Genomic DNA, 20,792 nt, shown 5'->3' on the forward strand with positions numbered 1-20,792 from the left:
CCTTCCTGTCCGCAACCGAAACATTTCATGTTTTCTGAAGATGCATAAATCACATAGTCATAGTTTTCTACCCTAAATTTCATGGCTAGATTTAACTCCTCATTTTCATTTTTCAAAATCATGTGAGTCTGTCTTCTAAATGATACCACATGTTTCAACTGAGGTGATCTGCAACCTAGCGAAATCTTTCTGATTTTAGACTCAATCTTACCATGTCTCATTAGTTCTCTTTCAATAATATCGTCTCTGATAAATGGTGGTACATTTGAAAGCGTAATCCTTTTTGTCGGCTGAACCAAAGGCATTATAGGAGTAAACACATTATTAACGACAATCCCATTCTCACAATGCCATTAACTTTTTCCACATTATCCAAAAAAATCACTATAGCGCTATTCATTCTTGCTGCAGACAGAATACTAACGTATCCAACTATTTTTCTTCAACTGCAATCATGCATTCTTCAACAGAGCAGCGCTCCGCGGGGATGATTTTAATGCCATGCCTCCGCGTTAAGTTATCCAAACTCTGAGACGCTGCGGCTGCCATGCCGACCAGCTCTCGCTGATCGACAGCGCTTTCAGTCAGCACGTCAAAATGTTTAGCAAGCCGCTCACCAAACAGAAAAACCGAACCAAACAAACAGCAAAAGATAGCAAAAAGATAGAAATACTCACTCGTGCAGTAGCTCACTTCCACTCACACACGCTAACTCCGCCCACTCATTCCCAACATCCGCTCAGAGAGAGAGAGAGAGAGAGATGGTAGCATTTTCATATTAGCCAAAATATTTCATTAGATGCACCGATACCACTTTTTCCAGTACTCGCCCGATACCGATACTTTTATTTTTGGTACTTGCCGATACCGAGTACCAATATTTTCATTGCATTTGTACATTTTTTAAATATTGGGTACAGAAACCAAAAGAGTATGTATAATGCTAGTTGGTTAACAATTTATCAAATTGATACAGTCAAACCAAAATTTATTCAGACACCTTCAACATTTCTCACATTATCACAGTTTATTCGCTATAGTTTAGAAAATGGTAATAAAATATGACAAGAACTCAGAGTTAAACTGTGTCAGAACAAATTCAGCTTGATAATGTCAGATAACTTTGATAGAAAGGTATGTAATAGATTACAATCAACCAAAAAATTCTCCTAACTGTGATATTTTCATAAATAGAAGTCACGTTTTTTTCATCTGAAACGTGCAGCGATTTAGTTTCCAAAGCCACTCATATAATGCAGAAACACTCCTGAAGCAAGCAAAACACGCGCAACGCGCACACGTATTTGTACTGGTGCAGAAGAACAACAAACTTTCCAGTGATGTCAGTGATGACAAGCTCGCGCATCTGTGCCGCCGCGCACTCAATCCACTCAGCGTGATTTGCTTACCAGCTGGCGCAAATCAGCTATACAGGCATTAATACTGAATGCTTTATATTCATTGCATACATATACTTCGTAGACATCTTTAATCTCTAATAACTCCATTCTGCTGTCTGTTGTCGGTGTTTCTTTGTCTGAATATGGCACTTATCACATGCTGTGTGGTATCGGCGTTTGGTATCGGGGCATTTTAACAAGTACGAGTACAGGAGCTCAGTATCGGGCCCGATACCGATACCAATACCAGTATCGGTATCGGTATCGGTGAATCCCTATATTTCATTAACAAATATACAAGGGACTAGGTATATAAAAGGTATATAATAAGCCACTAGAAGCTTTGCCGCAGGTTTTTACCACAGGTAATGGGTGTTCTTAGGTGCAAGTGGATGACAACCAGACATGTTGTCTTGGGGCCTGATGGAAATGTATTAATAATTACGGATACAGTGATATTGAAATTCTGTCCAGGTAATGATAAGCTGATGGCTGATAACCAACAAATGGCCAATATTAAAATTCTATAAATAAGAATGCACAATATTCAATATAATCTCCAATACTGGCTCTTAAATTGATGTTGACATGGTACTGATATATTGTGCATCCCCATTTTTTAAAAAGAAGAATTTGTTAAAAATGATCCTTTCACCAGTTAATGTAGTTTGTTGTCCTAGCTGTTTAAAGCAACTTCTGTAACACTTTATTGTACTGTGTCCTTGTTACACGTTACATGTACTTACTATAGTAATAACAATAAATTATGCATAATTACATGCAATTAACCCTAAACCAAACCCTCATCCTAATCCTAACCGTATAATAATTACATGTAGTCAATTAATATTGCTCAGTACTAAAATGTATAATTATGCAGTAACAAGGACACCGTAAATTAAAGTGTAACCGCAACTTCATATAGAACGCAACTGTGTGGTAACAGATATGCATATATTATACAATGAAATCTGATTGGATGAGCCACATTCAAAGTTAGAATGTGAGTCAGAACAGAATCTGTTTTATAGGATTAATTAGTGGCGCCCACTTTTTTCCCATACGGATTTTTAAAAAAGTCTTTGTTTAAGCCTTACAAGTCGACCAGCTATGAGGTAAATCACAACATTACAAACTTTTATTTGTAATAAAAAAAAAGTATTTGAAATTTGGACAAAATGACAAAGGTACAAGACTTGAGTGAGGGAAAGAACTACAAGCCCATGAAGCACTGCAAACAACACAATCGAATTAAAAACAATGGAGAAAACTATTTATTTGAAGTTGTTGAATATATTTATAGAAATTCTTTGGTGTGATTTGTTTGCTACGACTCTGATTGGTGGAATTTTCTGTACAACATCATGCGTAATGTATGTCTTCACCATGAAGACTATTACTATTAACAGCTGTTAATAGTAATTATTTTTTAAAGGGGACATAACACAGTTTCTGCTAATCTCATGTTAATCTTGAGTACCTATAGAGTAGTATTGCATCCTTCATATCTCTGAAGAGTCTTTAGTTCTATCAGATGTATAAAAGACAGATACAGCTTTACGCTTCTCTCTGAAAACGGTCGATCTCCTGGAGGCGTGCCGTGGGCGGAGCTAAAGAGTCACAAACATGCAATGCTTTTGCATAGCAAGACATCGACATAAATAATTCCCTTAACGCTGGGTTCTTTGGGAAGCTGAACAAGGTTATCTTTCCCTCACAACCAAAAACACAGTCCTTTGGTGACATTGGTGATTTTGTGGTCAAAAACAAAATGTAAAATCCTTCGCGAACAAGTCCTGTGCAGCGCTGCCGACGACTTCCGTAACCTAAATAAAGCACACTGATGGGCTGCTCTTGCTCTAGCTCTGGTTGATATGTGTGCACGCTCTTCCTAGAGAGGTGCCCATAAAAGGAATTCTGCCCTTTATGACATCATACATCATACATCAACTTTCCAAAACATATATATATATATATTAACCCTGAAGGAGTGTATTTGGCACAGCAATGCTCCGTCATACGTCCAACTCTTTTTCTGAGACTTTGGTCATGTTTAGCATGAGAATCCAACTCTTTAACTGTGTAAATAAGTCAGAATGCATGAAATAGCATTAGACATCCCCTTTAAAAAAAATTGAAATAATGCAAGCAAATGGCTTCACCAAAAGCATATACCATCAATGTATACTATTTTTAAGTTAGCATTAAAAATAAATTTCCCTAGGGAGAAAATTAATGACTTTCAGAACCTGATTGTAGTTATCTATCCATCTTTTCCTGAGTAACTGATGAGCGCTGCCATGATAGATTCTAACTTCCGTTGAAGTTCTCGTGTTCCAGTTTCCATAGAAATCCATTTTAAAATGGGGTAAAAAGATTGACTGAATAAATTAAACTGAAACTTTTTTCAATTAACTAAATATAAAAATGTGCACAGGGTTAAGCTGTGCTGTTGCTGGCTGCCACAGTAACAACAATGAGCTTGAGCAATTCCTGTAAAGTAGTGGTTTTGCGTACCAGCAAATATGTCTGTGTCTGGCACTGTATGCCTTGCATAAACGATGACAAAAGAAAACGATCATGACTTGCAGCGCTTACGTTAAAATACTGTGTGTGAAGTAATAAAATAATGTGTACTCTTATCATTTTGTGGAAAAAATTCCCCAAACTTCAGCCCGGTTCGGGAGCTGTATGTAGGATATGTACGCTCATGTGTTTTCAATGCAGCTAAACTTCAGCCGCTTCAAGTCATCCACCCACTCATTAAACTATGACAGGTGAGTTACTGCAAAAATACGAACATTTTGAGACTGTAAAGTGATGAAACTATGGCACCATGTACTTTAAAAAAAAATTAATAGGTTTAACGTTGTTTTATCAGCTTGGAAAATACGTTAATTTGAATAGAAACACCAGAGACCGGAAATGTAAAGTCACGTTCAGGAAAAAGGTGGATAGGTAGAATTTTGATGGCTATTTGAATTCTGTGGAAATCGGAATTTATTTATTTATTTATTTTTTCATGGCTGCACATTTGGAATATGCCTGCTCTTGTATACATTAACTACTCCCACAAACTGACTCCATTCATTGCAAGGTACGGTGTAGAACTTTAGTTTGCTTGTTTTAGTTTGAATTCAGATAATGCACAGAAACAGAGAGAGAGAGGGAGAAGGGGGAGCGAGCGAATGCCTTGACTTTCAAGCCATTATCACACCACACTAAGCACAGACAAACACTTTGCCTTGCACGCACACGCATGAATGCGTAATCACAAACTCCTCAACTCGACATGCGTCCTCACTTAATTGGAAATGTCGGATCAATGCTTTCTGATTACCAGGCTTCACAAGATAGTTTGTTTCTGGCTTACGGCAGTGGTTTTTATCCGGCTCGATTTTTTTTTTTTCTTTGAAGACTAACCTCTCTCACTCTCTCTTTCTCTCTCCCTCCCTCAGTTCACTTGCAATGCCCAGCTGTAGCCAGAGCTATACTCACCCATCTGTAATCACCTTTTAATTCATTAAGAGGACAGAGCTTTGAATTCATCAGCTCTACGACATGTTGTTTCACCCACTGGCTAAAGTGGGCGGAGGATGAGATGTGAGCAGAATTATCTATTCCATCATTTTCTTGGGGTCTTTAAAAGGCTTTGAATTCCTTTGATATTTGCAATCAGAACTCCAGACAAGACGTCCTTCTGATTTCAGAAGCGAAGGGAGAAAGCACATAAGTGAGCCGGCCTTGCTGCAGATAAAAAAAAATAAAATCTAAGAGTAATTTTTACGTCTGGTTGAACACGCTTAGGCAGCTGCCAAACCAAGGGTTCACTCAAATGGATCAATAAAATAATTTTGTCCTAGTTCCATGGCCATGGCAGAGCGCTCTGAACAGCAGATGAAAGAGCTCTCCGGCTTCTAATTAAATATAATTTTTTAATATAGTCTCTAATATAGTTATTTTATATGTTGAGGAAATTCAGAGTGTGGTTAGTCATCTCTTTTAAATAAGAAGGTAGGGGATATATACAGAAAAAAAGACTGTCTAGCTACAGTAGTGGTGCTACTATCTGCCTTAAAAAATTTAGGGGGGAAAACATGTAATTTACATGTTTTTTACATATTTATTTAGCAAATATTTTATCCAAAAATAGTAACAAATAAGAAAAAGCCAAGAAAACGTCTAACTACACATTTTGTTAGACTGCACTTAGTTTCAGATTTGTTAAAAAAAATGTGTTGTTAATCTAAATGAACTTTAGTTGACTATTCAGATACAGTAGGCTTTATAGAGTTAATGATACATGCTAGAACACCTTTGTTTACATAAGCATAGCAACACCATAAGAGAAACTGTGCTCACTTTTCATTGGTTCTCATGTGTATCGTCAATGCGGCAGATTTAAATGTGTGAAACGTACAGGATTTGAGAACTAGGGCAGTCTCCCACACCACCTTTATAGTACTTCTACAATACGCTTTGAAAACCACTGTAATACAGTCTTTAGTAGTATAATTGGTTACACTTTATTTTGATAGTCCACTTTAGACATTCTATTAACTATAAGTAACTTTGTAACTACATGTCAACTAATTCTCATTAATTTGCAACTACATGTCTACTAACTCTCAGAGTAGACTTAGGGTAGGTTTAGGGTTAATAGAATGTTGACAAAGAAATTGTTAGAAGATATTAAGCAGACAGTCTACTAATACTCTACTAACTGCTAGTTGACATGTAGCTGCAAAGTTACTTACTGTTAATAGAATGTCTAAAGTGGACTATCGAAATAAAGTGTTACCGTATAATTTTTAACAGTGAACTATCCTCCAAGCTATTCCATCATAGTCTATTAATAGTGATGCAAAAAAAAAACAATTCCGAAGGGAGCTCCTGAAGTCTGGCACATGCTTGAGAGCTTTGTCATCTCTCCCCACAATCCCATTATATATCAGGTCCTTAAAGCAATTTGAGGCTGAGCTCCATGCATGCCTTCCAGCCAGGAGCTTTATAGGGACTGAGATATTAACTCTGAAATGGAGGTTTAAGAAGGAAAAAGGTGTCCACTTGAGAGTGGATACTGAGGATTAATTTCTCAAGTGCTTTTCTGCGCCTCTCTCCTTTCCCTTGCACCTCCTCGTTGCAGCTTAATATTCCAACTGCCTCTCCCACTGTCATTCAATATTTTTAAAACAAGGACTTTCAGAACACAGCACAAATGAAATGCAATTTAGGACTCCGAGCCCAAGTGTTTACCCACCTCTGAATGCAGACACTTGCAGTGGGGCCGACCAAGTGCAACCCTCAGGATAAAGGACTTATTGCGGAAAAACGGCTGTTTGATCCACCCAGATTAAATGGTAATATTCAGAAAACGTGACACACTGACACAGCCCCACCTTCTAATGTTGTAAAAGAGACTTGTGTTATTATTTTATGTTATGATGTGACGGATCCGTACTCTTCTCTCTCGCAGGAAGTCCGATTTTTCACATTGGAAATCGCAGGTATATACCTCTCATATGTTATGAAATGGGTTTTTCTCCCCAGCCTTAAAAGAATCGGCAGATGTCTCGGGTGCCCTCTGATATGAAAAATTCAATTTAAAAGGATGAGAGAGAGAATGGCGCCCCGGCCTATTTTCATTCTCTCACACGAAGAGATATGAGAATGATGTTCTATTGTGAGGGGGGAAATGATGCCAATCGAACTGCAGAGAAATTCCTTCATAATTCAATTCATTTGGAGGATTCAAATCCTCCAAATCCCAACGGCGGCCTACAGTTCCAAAAAGATGGGGTGGGGGAGAGATGGAGAGATTGTGAGGGAGGCAGAGAGGGAGTGACAGATGCCAGGTGAGAAAAGGGAGGAGAGAAAGGTAAAATATAGAAGGTGTGAAGAAACTGGGAGGAGAGAAAGGTTAAAATTTAGATGGTGTGAAAGAAGTAAAGGTGAGATGGAGAGGTGTTATAAGGAGTGTAGATTAGAGTGTTTGTTTCGCATCTTGTCCCGCTGATGGACAGGAGGCCGAAGAGTTTGAAAGTTTATGGGTTCACAGCAAGGTCAACAATGACAGAAATTGCGATCTAACAAGAAAATGTCAAAGCTAGATTGCAGATTCGGCTACTGTGTGTTTTCCCAGTCAGGACAGAAATTCTTCTAGTTTAGACGGCTGTGTCATCTGATGTGGCAGACAGCAGAAATTATGTTATTTGTCTTGCGCTCAACATAATCATTTATTGACTTACCTTCATATAGTCTAGACTAGGGCTTTTCAACTTTTATAAATCCCTCACAAAGACTCTCACTCAACCCAGGAACCCCCAATATAAAAAGGAAGATTAATTTGCTTTAGAACAACTTAAATGAAGAACATTAACATTACTACATTATACAGTGTATACAAGATCTCTAGTTAATGTTCATTCAAATAGTTAAGAAAAATCCAAATCTGTGGGGAGTTTAGTGTTGATTGTTTAAAAGCTTTTTAGCTGTCAGTTTTTTTTTTCCTTTTGACATAAACATCGTTTAAAAAATAATTTTCCTTCTAGATTTGTTCTTCTTTAGAAACATTGGTAATACATTAATGCATTGCAGTGTTTTTTTCTTGTTATATTTTCATCAACAGCATTTTGTTATTAAAATAATTTAATTATCATGTCATCATTATAGCAGAAACGTATATATATATAAAAAAAAACTTTAACAAACACTTCTATCTGTAATTTCTTTGATGAGATTAACAGTAGGAAAATTCAGTGAGAAAGCATTATTCCTGCTTTTAGTGCTGCTTAATTGCCCACGCTGTCTTTTCTTAGTTGCCAATTCATTAAAGAATTATATAAATTATATAACAGTGTGATTCTCTTTAAAATGTTAAAGTGTGTTCATCTACACCATGCATTAGAATGTATGCCCAATTATAGTGCTGTTCTTCATTATTTGATCACCATTTGATTAAAAACTGCTGCCATAGAAAATGTGCACAAGAATCTCTTTTTGCACATTTCACAGATCCCCAGTGGTCCCTGGTTTAAAACTTTGGCTCTAGACCATTGAAGTTAATTATGGCTGTTTTTATTTGACTTTTAGCATTTTTTTTTTTTTTTTCGAGGCATTAAAACCAACTTTTTGTACAGATGTTTCATTGACAAGTCTGGAAAGGTCTGTTGTGCTGTCTGCTGTGATATATTATGTGTTAGAAATTGAAGGTTGTTTTCTCAGCTGCTGTCCTATGGTTAATATAGAGTTCTTTCCTGCCCTTGTGCACCCACACTGAGTAGGAGATGTACTGTGAACCACTGTGCTCTCGCTTGGTTAAAGTCGGTGGGTGAACTTTTGCTGCCATGTGTTAGTTAAAGGAGATCTGAGCGAGCGTTCAGGCTGCAGGGCTGCAGGCGTGTGCGGGGATCAATGAGCCGCTGCTTCAGAAGGCATGTAGAGCAGAGGAAAAATGAGCTGCGCAAACAAACATGACAATGAAGGAGTGCACCTCGGAAGGGATGCAGCCAGCATAAAATCACAGAGAGCTGAGAAGGGGGGGGGGTAGGCATATACGGATCTGTTCTTATTTTCCATCCGACTCTCACCTCCTCAGCTTTTTCCTCTTCCATCTTCCAGAGTTGTGTTTCTCCTTTTTTTGTAGGTGCAATAGCTTGGAGGCAAGAAGTGTGACACTAGGGTCTTCAAAGAGTCCAGACTTATCCAAGAGACACATGGAGGGAGAGTTGGGGAGGAGGCACTCTGGGAATGCATTGGAGAATGAAACAGAATGGAGGGGGTGGTCAAGAAAAAGAGGAGAGAGTGAAGACATGAAACAAGAAAAAGAAGAGCTGGTGATTGAAATGAGAGAGGGCAGGAGAAAGCCATTGTCAGACCTGTTTAGCATTCACTAGTGGCTAATTGCACCAGCAAAGCTCGGTAGATACAAACCCCTCTGTGTCTGAGAGACATGAGAGCTTCTTCCTCAATAGATCTCCCTCCCTGCCTCGAAAGCAGCACTCCTAAAGCAGAATGTTTAAAAATGGTACAGGGTTTGAGGCTACAGCAGCGCTGACACAGTAAAAGCCTGCATTGGCCGTACGCAGAGTACAGGGGATCGAGCTGCCACTTCTAATGACAAATCTCATAGTTCACGCCATTTGGTATGACAGCGTGCAGGAGTAATGGGCTGAATGAATCACTGGTAGGAAAAGCTCAGCCTCGCCGCTGTGCCTGCAGCTTAAACCACCCCGTGTATCGGCTATCCATTTGTGGAGTATTTCACCTCAACCACACCTCGTGCATGATGAATAAACAGATATCAGGCAGCACTCCATTATCTGCTCAGAGGCATAACACCCCAGCCCAGCAAACGCCATTTTCTCCCTCTGTCTCTGTTCATATCTGTGGGGTTTTATTTTTGTCAAGTGAAATGCTCTTGCATATTCAGTATTGCATGTTTGTATTATTCCATTTCTATTTCCATGTGCACTGTTCTAGTTTTCCTTCAGGGCCATGTTGTCTGTCTCTTTTACTTTGTCCAGTCATCTTTGTGGTGCATAATCGAACCTTTCTTTGGCTTCAAGTCCAGTTTAACAGCCAGTCCTAGTAACCCCAATACACTTCTCCATTTCTGTCCTGTAGACAGCAGATTAGCACTCACCCTCTCCAGGCCAAGTCTCTCTACAATCAGGGCCGCATTAAGACTGTAAGGGGCCCCTGGGCTTTACCTCTTGAGGGGCCCTTCATCAACGAGGACTAAAGCCTACATTCACTCAGTCTTTATAATCAAAGCTCAAGTTGTCAGCATTTTATTTTGCAGCTATAAATGTCATTAACAAAAGATTAAACAGGTCGCCTCAAACAGCGCGCAAGCCTGAATTGCGTTTTTTTTCCCCCCCGGAAAAATACATACAAAAGTAAAAAGTATGCAATGTTATTTTACATTTGATTATTCAATTTCTGTACCTGAATACCTACAAACTCAAAAACCTAACGCATCTATTTATTCATTTATTTAAGCTATTTGTGCTGTTGTTTATAATTGGTTCATTTGTTCTTATTTACTGACTTGTCTTCAATTGGAATCGAGAATTGTAAAATTTAACAGGTAGGCCTATCTATAAATTTGGTATTGAAAAAACAATGATAAAACTATTTTTTTTGTGGCAGGGCAAATCAAAATTTGAACCACTGTTGAGCCCTTTTGGCCAAATCGCAGGTGTGAATCTTCAGTTGCTTCACGATTTGATTCAATTGATTAGGATGCATCACAATGTATCTTCCTCCTCCAATTATTTAATTAATAACAATTACCATAGTAATTTTACCTCTGTTAGCCTATTAAAAATAAAAACAAAGACGCAAATAAACTGTAGAGAAAATACAATATAGGCCTATAAAAAAAATTAACAGTGCTTTACTTTTACATCTATTTTACAGAAGCAAATTGAATAATCAAATGTAAGTATAATCATTGCATAGTTTTTAGTGTATTAATTACAAAGAATAAAGCTACAAATTCATTCAGTCAAGAGGAGTAATTCCCTCTTTTCTTTCGTTGTTTGAGTTGTAGCTATTATATAAATATCTAAATCACGAATCCGATTACACATTAGATTTTTTTCCACAACTGTTTACAAAATAACAGTCTGTTTACGCGAATACTCACCAAAACAAATATTCAGATACATTTCTTAATTAAAATAGCCTATAACAAGAGTAATTTATTATAATAAAACAGTAGCCTACATTAATATGTATGATGAGGCCTATTTAATTACATTATGCAGAATCGTCCACATCAGCATCGCGATGCATCACAAAAATGATCATATTCCACAGCTCTAGTGTGTGATGGCTAATACTGCGAGCTCAACTATGTTAAGATGAAAAAGGAGTTTATTATTTGACTAATTATAGCCTACTGTATAGGGCTGAACGATTAATTGCATTTGCGATAATATCGCGATATGAAATAACGCGATTTTTCAATCGCAGAGGCTGCGATTACACGGTCACGTGACACGCGAGAGTAAAGAGGGGTGTTCGACTTGAAGATCAGATCGGTGTATGACATCAAAGTAAGGCGAGAGAAAGCATAAGGAGACGTCCGCGCTCTCTTATAGCTCTCGCAGTACTTTGATGACACACACCCATCGGTCTAAGTAGCGCTGCTTCAAGTCGAGCGTGGGCCATCAGCAGAAAAAGAAAATAAATAAAACAGTAAACAGCCAAAGGACGTAACTTAGAATGGGAGATGGATCGGTTTGTGAAAGGGAAGAGAAAAGCCATAGATGAAGTCGCACAGACCCAGGCAGGTGCTGGCCATTTAAAAGCTAAATGCAGAAAATATGACGAGGCATATCTTGCTTTCGGCTTCACTCACCGTGTCTATACCGGACGCTACAGTTGTCGCGTCGCACTGCAACAGCTCTACACTGGACGCGACAAAGCGACCGCTGCAAGTCATTTTAACTTTGTGTCAGTACGTCATAAATAGAACAAGGCATCAGTTTAATGTCGGGTTTTGTCGCGTCGCGTCGCATCCAGTGTACACAGTGTCACTGGTTATAATGGTTTCTACTGTATTTTGCCGCTCGCGTCCGGTGTAGACACGGTGTTTAATGTCGTTGGTGAGGAGGAAAGCCTGTGTGTGTCCTATGCCTTTGCGGACAGCATGAAACCCACAAAAAATAAATAAATAACAGAGAGAGAATAATAATAAGTTATTCTCTCTATGCTATTTTTCAATGTTTCAAGTGATGCAGGTGTTTTTTTCCCTGTAGGTTTTTTTAATGAAAAAACACAGATTTTTCATAATGTTTAGTGAAATTATGTGGTACTCTGAGGTGAGATGGGGATTCGGGAAAGGGGGGGAGGAGCCAGATTTTTTATAGTTTTAAAGGGGGGCGCGACCAAAAAAGTTTGAGAACCACTGGTCTAAAGTTAACAGACAGTGTTTAGTGCAGTCCACATGTTTACATATGTTTATTACAGTGACTGTGAATTACCTAAAGTAGTGTGAAGCAACAGATTTGTTTTTATATTTCTGCAATCTACTTTAGTTTGTGATTTGTTACTGACTTTCATATTAATGTTTACACCAGTCTTATTTGTCAGTGCTTTATGTTGTCCTAATTATTACATGCTCACAAGGTTAGAAGTTCAACAAATCAGTCAATTTACTGTGTAGTTGTTAAATAAAAATGTCATTCATATCAATTCATGCATCACCTAATTTCATCGTAACATATAGGCCTGGCCTACAGAAAATAACATTTATGTTTAATCTATATAATATTGTGTTGGTCATACTATACAATGATTTATAGCTTGTCTTTGTTGAATAATACAGAACATAAAGAGCTTTTAAAAAAATTATTGCATATTAAATCGCAATCGCAATATTGGTAAAAAAAAATCGCAATTTGATTATTTTCCAAAATCGTTCAGCCCTACTACTGTATCTAGCTACTGCTAGCATGACCTACCTTTGCCGTGATCTGCATCATCTCTTAGCCTTGTGTTAAAATATGCCGTGAACTTCAGATTTTTTTTCCAACAAATTTGACTGCATGACTTTTCAGTTAATTTTTGCTAATTTTCCCCTTTTCTCTTTCATATTTGGGAGCGTTTTACTGACACTTCTCGCGCAGGACATGCAATGCCCGCACGCGCATTCAAACCAAAAGCGATAAAGTGTAATTTTAAGGTAACAGAAAATGCTGTTACAATATTTCCGGTATCACCGTAGGCCCCCCCTCAGCCCGGGGCCCTGGGCTTAAGCCCAGGTAAGCCCATGCATTAATGTGGCCCTGTCTACAATCTAAGTTTCAGTCTCCAGTCCAAGACCCTCTCCAATCCAATGCTCCCTGCCTAGTTCTAGCCTGTCTCTCCAAAGTAAGACTTTCTGCCTGGTCCAAATCTCTTTCTCTCCTATCCGAGACCCTTTCCAATCCATGACTCCCTGCCTAATTCTAGGCTGTCTCTCCAAAGCAAGACTCTCTGCCTGGTGCAGTTCTCTCTTTCCAGTCCAAGACCCTCTCCAATCCAAGACTCTCTGACCTGTCCAAGATTCTCAGCCCAGTACAAGACAATCTCCAATCCAAGACTCTGTCCATTCCAGGTCCCTCTACAATCTTAAGATTCCCTCTCTGACTCTTCTTCCAGTCCAATACTCTATTACAAGACCCAAAGAATCCAAAGTGCCCAACTTCAGTTACCCAATTCACAGTAATCAAAATCCATGCAGGTCGATTCTAATCAGGGATCACTTTATTCCATGCATCAATGCAGTACTCAAGCCAGGCAGAATGGAGACTAGCTCTTTTACATCCAGAGCCAAGGCCCTGTTCCTTTATCTTGGTCCTGCCTCACTGCTACCCCCACTAAACCACCCCCCCTCCCCCATCCCAGCTCTGCAGTGCTCCCCCTGGAGGGAGAGAGAGAGAGACCAGACTGTGTGCTGAGACTCTACCCCATCTGCAGAGCTGCAGCTTCCTGCGCTAAGGGGGGATAAAAGTGCTGACTCTCGAGCAATGCCTGTAGGAACAGTTTAAGCAAGAATCCATATTTAAATAACTAAATGTCTCTCTTAGGTTTAAATAGCAACATGTCTGAAGTACAATTCTAGTCGCTGAGAATGCCATTATTCCAGGATGGTACTTGGGATGGCAATGATATTAGCAATTAAAATATCATAACTGTAATAATGTGCTTTCCCTAATAAAACCGCACTTGAGGATTTTTCTTTTCAAAGTCCCTTACTGTAGATCAAACGCTACAATTTGCATACTACATGTGGCCTTATAATCACTACATCCCTTTACAGTGATCAAGCAGTTCCATTTGCATTTTCTACAAAGCATGATAAGCACATTTTACAAAAGATAAAACAATGACTAAAACGTGCACCACCCGAAGAATGGTGTGCATGCGGTCCCTTACACATCAAAGACTACAAATTAATAAGAAAATTAAAAGAAAAAGAAATATATTAAAAAGTTTCTGCCCCAAGACAAAACATCCCATGGTTCTCCCTTGTATCTCTTTCTCTCTTCCACACACATGCACCCTTATTGTATGAAAGCTTTGACAACAGAGGGACTCATGCTGTGAGTCCATGTCTGAGTTTGCTAAGGAAGTCGATGTAATTACTGTGCAGTGAGAATGTTCGTCTACGCACTTCAGTGCCTCACTAACCGTAAATACCAGGGCACAAGGGAGCACACGAAGAACAGGCCTACAACTCATGAACGTGACAGAGTAAAGAGTTAGCACAAAGTACGAATGTTTAGTGGAAGTGTGTGTACAGTTTATGAGCAATGAGGGGATGTGTACAAGTAAATAGATTTGGGGCGGGCTGAATGACCAAGATCTTATATCACGGTACAAGTAATTTAATATCATGGTAACAGTATAAATATCACAGTATAGTTAATGTTCCTGGAAACTGAACCCCTAAATGTATATATCCAGTATATATAGTATACAGTATATTATGACATTAATACATGGTTATTTAATATAAACTATGCATACATCAATCATGTATGCATAGTTGCAATCATACCTTGAATTATATAGTACTACAAATTGCAGGATTACAGGACTGCAGGACAGCCATAAACAATCTACAGTCGCACTGTATACTGTTCTTACACTGGATTCACGCAACACAGTGCAACACGTCAAACACGTCAACAAAAAAATTACTCTAATTATAATTAACAAAGCTGTCTCTAGTTGGAGTGCACATCTGTGACACCGTTTGGAGAGTATGCTGTCATTTTCTATGCGATGTTGGATTTTAATAATTGCACAGTTATATAGCACAACTCTGGCATGTATGTAAATGAGCAATATGTTGCATGACTAGCTACACAAAGGTGCAGATTAACGGTATTTGTATGTGCACTGCATTTCTGAACAATTTGGTCATTCAATTTCAGGAGAAGTCAAGAAAATAGTTGATGAAATAAACATGCTGAATTAGAGGGAGAAAAAGAAAGCCTTACGACTTTGGGAAGGTGAAGTACGTTGCGTTAATGGCCTCTCTATATGTTTTAAATGGCCGTGTTAATGGGCTTTTTATATGAACTGAAATTGCTCTCTTAATGGCTAAAATGGTTCTGTTTGCCAGTTTGTATGTGTTTGTACGCGTGTATGCAACCTGTCACTATCGATCCCTCCCTGCAGTCGACGGGCTGTGAGCTCACATAGAATTGGGAAATGGTGGCTTTTTGCAGGATTCTGTGATTTCCACTGTTTTATGAGCTCTGCGCCTCTGTATTTCAGCATGAGTGTTTGCCCTCATTGGCCTTGTGAAAAACAATGTGGTCACCTAAGCAGTGATATCAAAGGAGAGTTATATTGCTTTCCCCTCTGCCGAGAGATACTCTAATAAGTGATTTCCTCTTTACCATTTCCCCTCAATTTGAACAAAACGTTTCCTCATTAGCCGCCCCTCTGGAAATTACATATTGAAAATGCCCGTCTGCTGAAGTGTGATATTACAAATTTAGTGGTCAATTAGCCTAGTTTTGGGGCCTAAAGTTATAATTAGATTGTTGTGTGACTGAAGGCCCCTCTTTCCTCTCGATTGCAGCTCCCGCATCGCAGAGTGACATTCTCCACAGCCAATCCCGTGCAAGATCAGCAGGACTCCTCTCAGCAGAGTTACTATGACAGTGGTCTGGAGGAGTCTGAGACCCCCAGCAGCAAGAGCTCTTCAGGACCACGTATCGGCCCCCTCGCCCTGCCCGAGGACCACTATGAAAGGACCACCCCTGATGGCAGCATTGGAGAGATGGAACACCCAGAAACCGGTAGGCAATTTAGACTGCTGTTACATCTCGTTTGACAGGGTAACACTGGATCCAGTGAAGAGTTGCCCAGATTAGTTTTTTTTTTGTCAACACTGCTTTGTTTTGGCCGAAGCTAGATCTATGAGTTTGGGGTCAGAAGCAGACTCAGCAGGGTCTGTGTCTTGCCCATCAGCAAGCCCTCAATCACAACAGCAAATCATTCTTAATGACCCTCTCACACAAGTGTGCTAATTAAAAACTCCGTCTAATGGAGCTTTTGGTCTCTGAATAAATCTGCACTTTGACGTCTGCCCAGACAACAGTGTGCTGATCGTAAACAGCTTCTTTGCTCAAGCCAAACTGCTCTCACAGCAGCTGCCGGGGTCATAAAACAATAAGACAGAAAACAAATCCAAAAAAGAAAATGCAAGGACTAAGCAGGATAGTCTGCCGTCAATTTCGTTTAGCCATTACTAAATTCCGCCGGAGACGTACTAGACATTCTTCCTGTAATTCATTTATATTGTTGCTCTCATAACCAGAAACATCCTCACAGCAGCTGCCCTCCCAAATTCATCTCTGTTCAATTTAAGCTCCATTACCACGGCAACAGTGCCATAATACCACTTTTTCTTCAGATTTTTGTTCTATTAGTGCTGTTGTGCTTAATTACCATGTTAATATCCCTCTGGATGTCTTAGTGAGCTCATTTTAGCTGTCAAATATACCTTAGTCTTCTCACGTCAGTGTTTTAACATGCTCCGTGAAACACAACGTCCTGTTGATTTCACACTGGGAACCTACGCCTCGTGTGGGGTGTGTCTGCCAGCCCCACAGACATGCATCAGATTCTAGGGGAACCATTTAAGAAGTGAAATGTCAGCACTGCATGCAACTGGCTCTGTGTTCAACAGAGAAAATCCTATAGCAAATGAACACATAACCTTCTGTCTGTACATTGCCTTGTGGGTCACACCTTAGTCTGATGTGTTATGCATGATTTTGCATGATGGTCTTTGGCCAATATCTTCAGGAAGCCATGAATAGAGGGACTTTTGTCATTTTATTTTTGTCATGGAATACAAGAAAAATTTAAATATCTCCACAAAGATTTTTTATAGGACTTTCAGCCTCAAGAAAGAACAAAAAACATCCTAAGATGTAGCACTATATGTATAATGAACAGAAATTTAAGTCAGATTTTTTTTCCTGACAGGCAATATTCACACCGTTGTATTTTATTGAACCCATATAACATAAGTATACAATAATAACAACAAAAATATTTTTATTATTCATAATATGTTATTGTGAATATTTTATTATACTGTACTGTATATAGTATTATTTTTCCTAAAATATTTTTATTTTATTCAATTATAAAAATTATTTTTTTAAAGACAATAAAGCAATATATTAACATAAAAACAATAATACTGCTATACTGAAAAATAGCAAAAATAGTATTTAATAATAATAATAATAATTGTTATTTATTTATTATTATTAAAATATTTTATTCAATTATATTATAAAATGTTAATAAGACAAATATATATATTAACGCAATAATAATACTATTTTACTGTAAAATAAAAAAATTGGTATGTATTATTATTATTATTATTAAAATAAATTAATAAATCACCCAAAAATGAAAATTACCTCATGATTTACTTCACCCTCAAGCCTGCCTAGGTGTATATGACTTTCTTCTTTCAGACAAATACAATCGGAGTTATATAAAAAAATGTCCTGACTCTTCCAAGCTTTATAATGGAAGTAAATGATTTTGAAGCAAAATAAAGTGCATCCATCCATCATAAAAAGTGCTCCACACGGGTTACGCCTTCTGAAGCGAATAGTAGCTTACGTAGTCGTAGACGTAGTAGCTACGTCTTCCGCTGGAACGCCACTCTCATGAATGTGCATATGACAGTTAGCAGAAGCTAGAGATTATGGTTTATTAAGTTTTCAATATGTTTATTTTTCTTACACAAACGCATTGATTGGCTTCAGAACATTTTTTAATATAACTCTGATTGTAGTCGTCTGAAAGAAGAGAGTCATATACACCTAGGATGGCTTGAGGGTGAGTAAATCATGGGGTAATTTTCATTTGGGTGAACTATCCTTTTAACTGTAAAATTACAATACGAATTTTCATGGCTGTCTTAATGTCTTTGCTTTCAAATCTTTTATTTTTTTTATTTTTTCAGGGAGACCATAAAGCTTCTTTTTTGCTGACAACAGTTTTTATAAACAATTCTCATTAAAAATCTGTGAAGATGGTTGGCGCTTGTTGCGTTTTAATTTCAGATAATAAGCGACTCAAACTCACAGCGCTTGCAAAGACGGAGTCCTGTGGATAAGCATTTACTGCTAACCAAGCCAGTCCGAGACACTGAAAACACAGACTGCTCGCTTGTAACAACGTGATCTGTTTGCATGTAAATAAACACAGTGTCACGCTTTAAGCACTCATCAGATCCACACGAATCACTAACTACCTATTTTGGATTCCAAATTATGTTTATCGAAAAGTGACAAGTTTGCACCCCTGATCATTATGTCAGGTAATAATGCCTTAAATTTTGGTGTTTTTGACTTTTGTAGTGTTCTTTTTTCTCTGTTGATGTCTACAAATATTGTTTTCGTATTCTCTGGGGGGGGGGGTGAACTTCTTCTTTAAAGACTAGCATGGCACAAGCTGGCTTTTTGTTGTTGTTGTTTTTTTGGTGTCGCGAGAGTGAGAAGACTGAGGATTGTTGGAATCTTTGATTTGATCCAATTTGATCTGAAAGTGAGTGAGTCTGACAGCCCTGCTAGCACCGCCGGGTGGGCACGTACATTGATCAGGCAGGGAGGGGAACTGTTAACCAGAGGTAGACCTAATTAAAATATGATTCTCACCTCAGGGAGATTATAAAGAAATCCCTCATTGAGAAATGGAGGAGAAAATGACAGTTGTTCCCACTCCCCCACCCCCTCTAGCCATCTACCATGCGGTGCTGCTTCCTGCCCCCTATTTATTTTTGCGGTGGGATTTGAGTGACAGGGTGACAAGCAGGGGCCGGTGGAGGGTTTTGTTCGCTGCCGTTGCAATGATTGACAGTTGGGGAGGGGTGCCACTCCGTTTAAACTGGATGAAAAGCAATATGTGAACTTCACACACACATTCCTTTGCGTCTGTGGCCCACAGCAGAAAGGACACCGTGGATCCCCAAAGCAGTTTGGCCTTTGGTTATGAAAAGTCTCCTTTTTTCTGTTGCCGACGTTGGCCCCTTCGTGCAGGAAATGATTGTGTTTTCTGATTTGCTTTGACCTTTGTTACCGGCCCTCTTGATTCCCAGTTCTCATTGACAGTGCTGGAACACGACGCATTGTTCTCTTGCCTATTTTAGATATACAGTGAACACCTGCAGCCTGTGACTGATTCAGTGACCGACTGCAACTCTAAACCAATCATTTCTGCAGCCCGGGACGACGTGTCGAATATCGTCCATCTCTCATGCTGAGCAAATGGCAGATGTAATATTTCACATGCCCTTCACGGGATATTTGACACAACAACCATTGTTAGCTGCTATCAATACAGAGCGCAATATACATGATACCTCTAATCCATCCATAAGACCGCAAACTGACGTACCAAGAGCTCCACTAATGTTTCAGCCTGTCACTACACCGCTCGTTTGTCAATCCACTAATGATTGATTGGTGTCATCTTGACAAGAGTTACGCAGCACAGAGCAGAGACTAGTGATTTATATTATGCATATACAGTGCATTGCGTTCACCACAACAGCCACAAACTGTTGATCACACAGTTTGACATTGGTCAACAGATTTTTTTTTTTCCCCATGAGTGGAGTGGCCAGTATAGATGTAGTAATGTACATTAAATGATAATAATATAATATTCTTTTTTTAAATGTTATTATTAATAAAACAATGAAAATGTTTGAATTATGTCCCATTGCAAATAGGAAATTATTCAGCAACAAAGCGGCGTTATTTTAGTATCATTGATTTACTAGATTTTACATAGATTTTGTTGATATTTTGAATTAGATTTTATTTTTCTGTTTTCTGTTTTCATTTCAATTTTAGATTTTGTCATTTTTTAGTGTCTATATCGTTTTTATTAAGTTTTAGTTTATCTTATTTATTTAAGTACTTGAACTTTAAATGAAAATGAAGTTTAATTGCCTTTAACACTAGAACCGCCAGAGGTCGCTGTATACCTAAAAGCGCCAGCGGGTAAATTTGATTTACCCACACACATGGCAACTGTATTTATATGGCTAAAGAACATATTATTTCACTGTATTATGCTACTGTCTTCACAAATAAGTGTCTAGAGTCATGAAATGATTATGTCTAGTCATCAACTATATTTTTATCCTGTTGTTTTATGTTCAAGACTTTTTAATGCAGGTCAGTAGCCTAAGCTAAAAAAAAGTCTGCACTGACAACGGAAATTAGAAGGTAGTAGCCTAAATATTTGGGTGGTTTAATATTATAATACAATGTCATTAATCAATATATTAAGATAACCCATGCTATGAATGACTAAAACAGCCTATAGACAATAATGAGC

General features: G+C 38.4%; 1 protein-coding gene across 1 annotated transcript in view; it reads left to right on the plus strand.

The window, feature by feature from the left end:
• The window catches only part of LOC107708655 (protocadherin-1-like), a 103,657-nt gene that overhangs the window by 46,617 nt on the left and 36,248 nt on the right, over positions 1-20,792 (plus strand). The window contains exon 4 of the mRNA XM_016512950.1: positions 15,991-16,210. Within this exon, the coding sequence (XP_016368436.1) occupies positions 15,991-16,210 (220 nt within the window). The remainder of the gene's footprint in view (positions 1-15,990; positions 16,211-20,792) is intronic.

This window comes from Sinocyclocheilus rhinocerous, unplaced genomic scaffold (genome assembly GCF_001515625.1).
Source record: "Sinocyclocheilus rhinocerous isolate Xijiao unplaced genomic scaffold, SAMN03320098_v1.1 scaffold1889, whole genome shotgun sequence".
Classification (NCBI taxonomy): Eukaryota; Metazoa; Chordata; class Actinopteri; order Cypriniformes; family Cyprinidae; genus Sinocyclocheilus; species Sinocyclocheilus rhinocerous.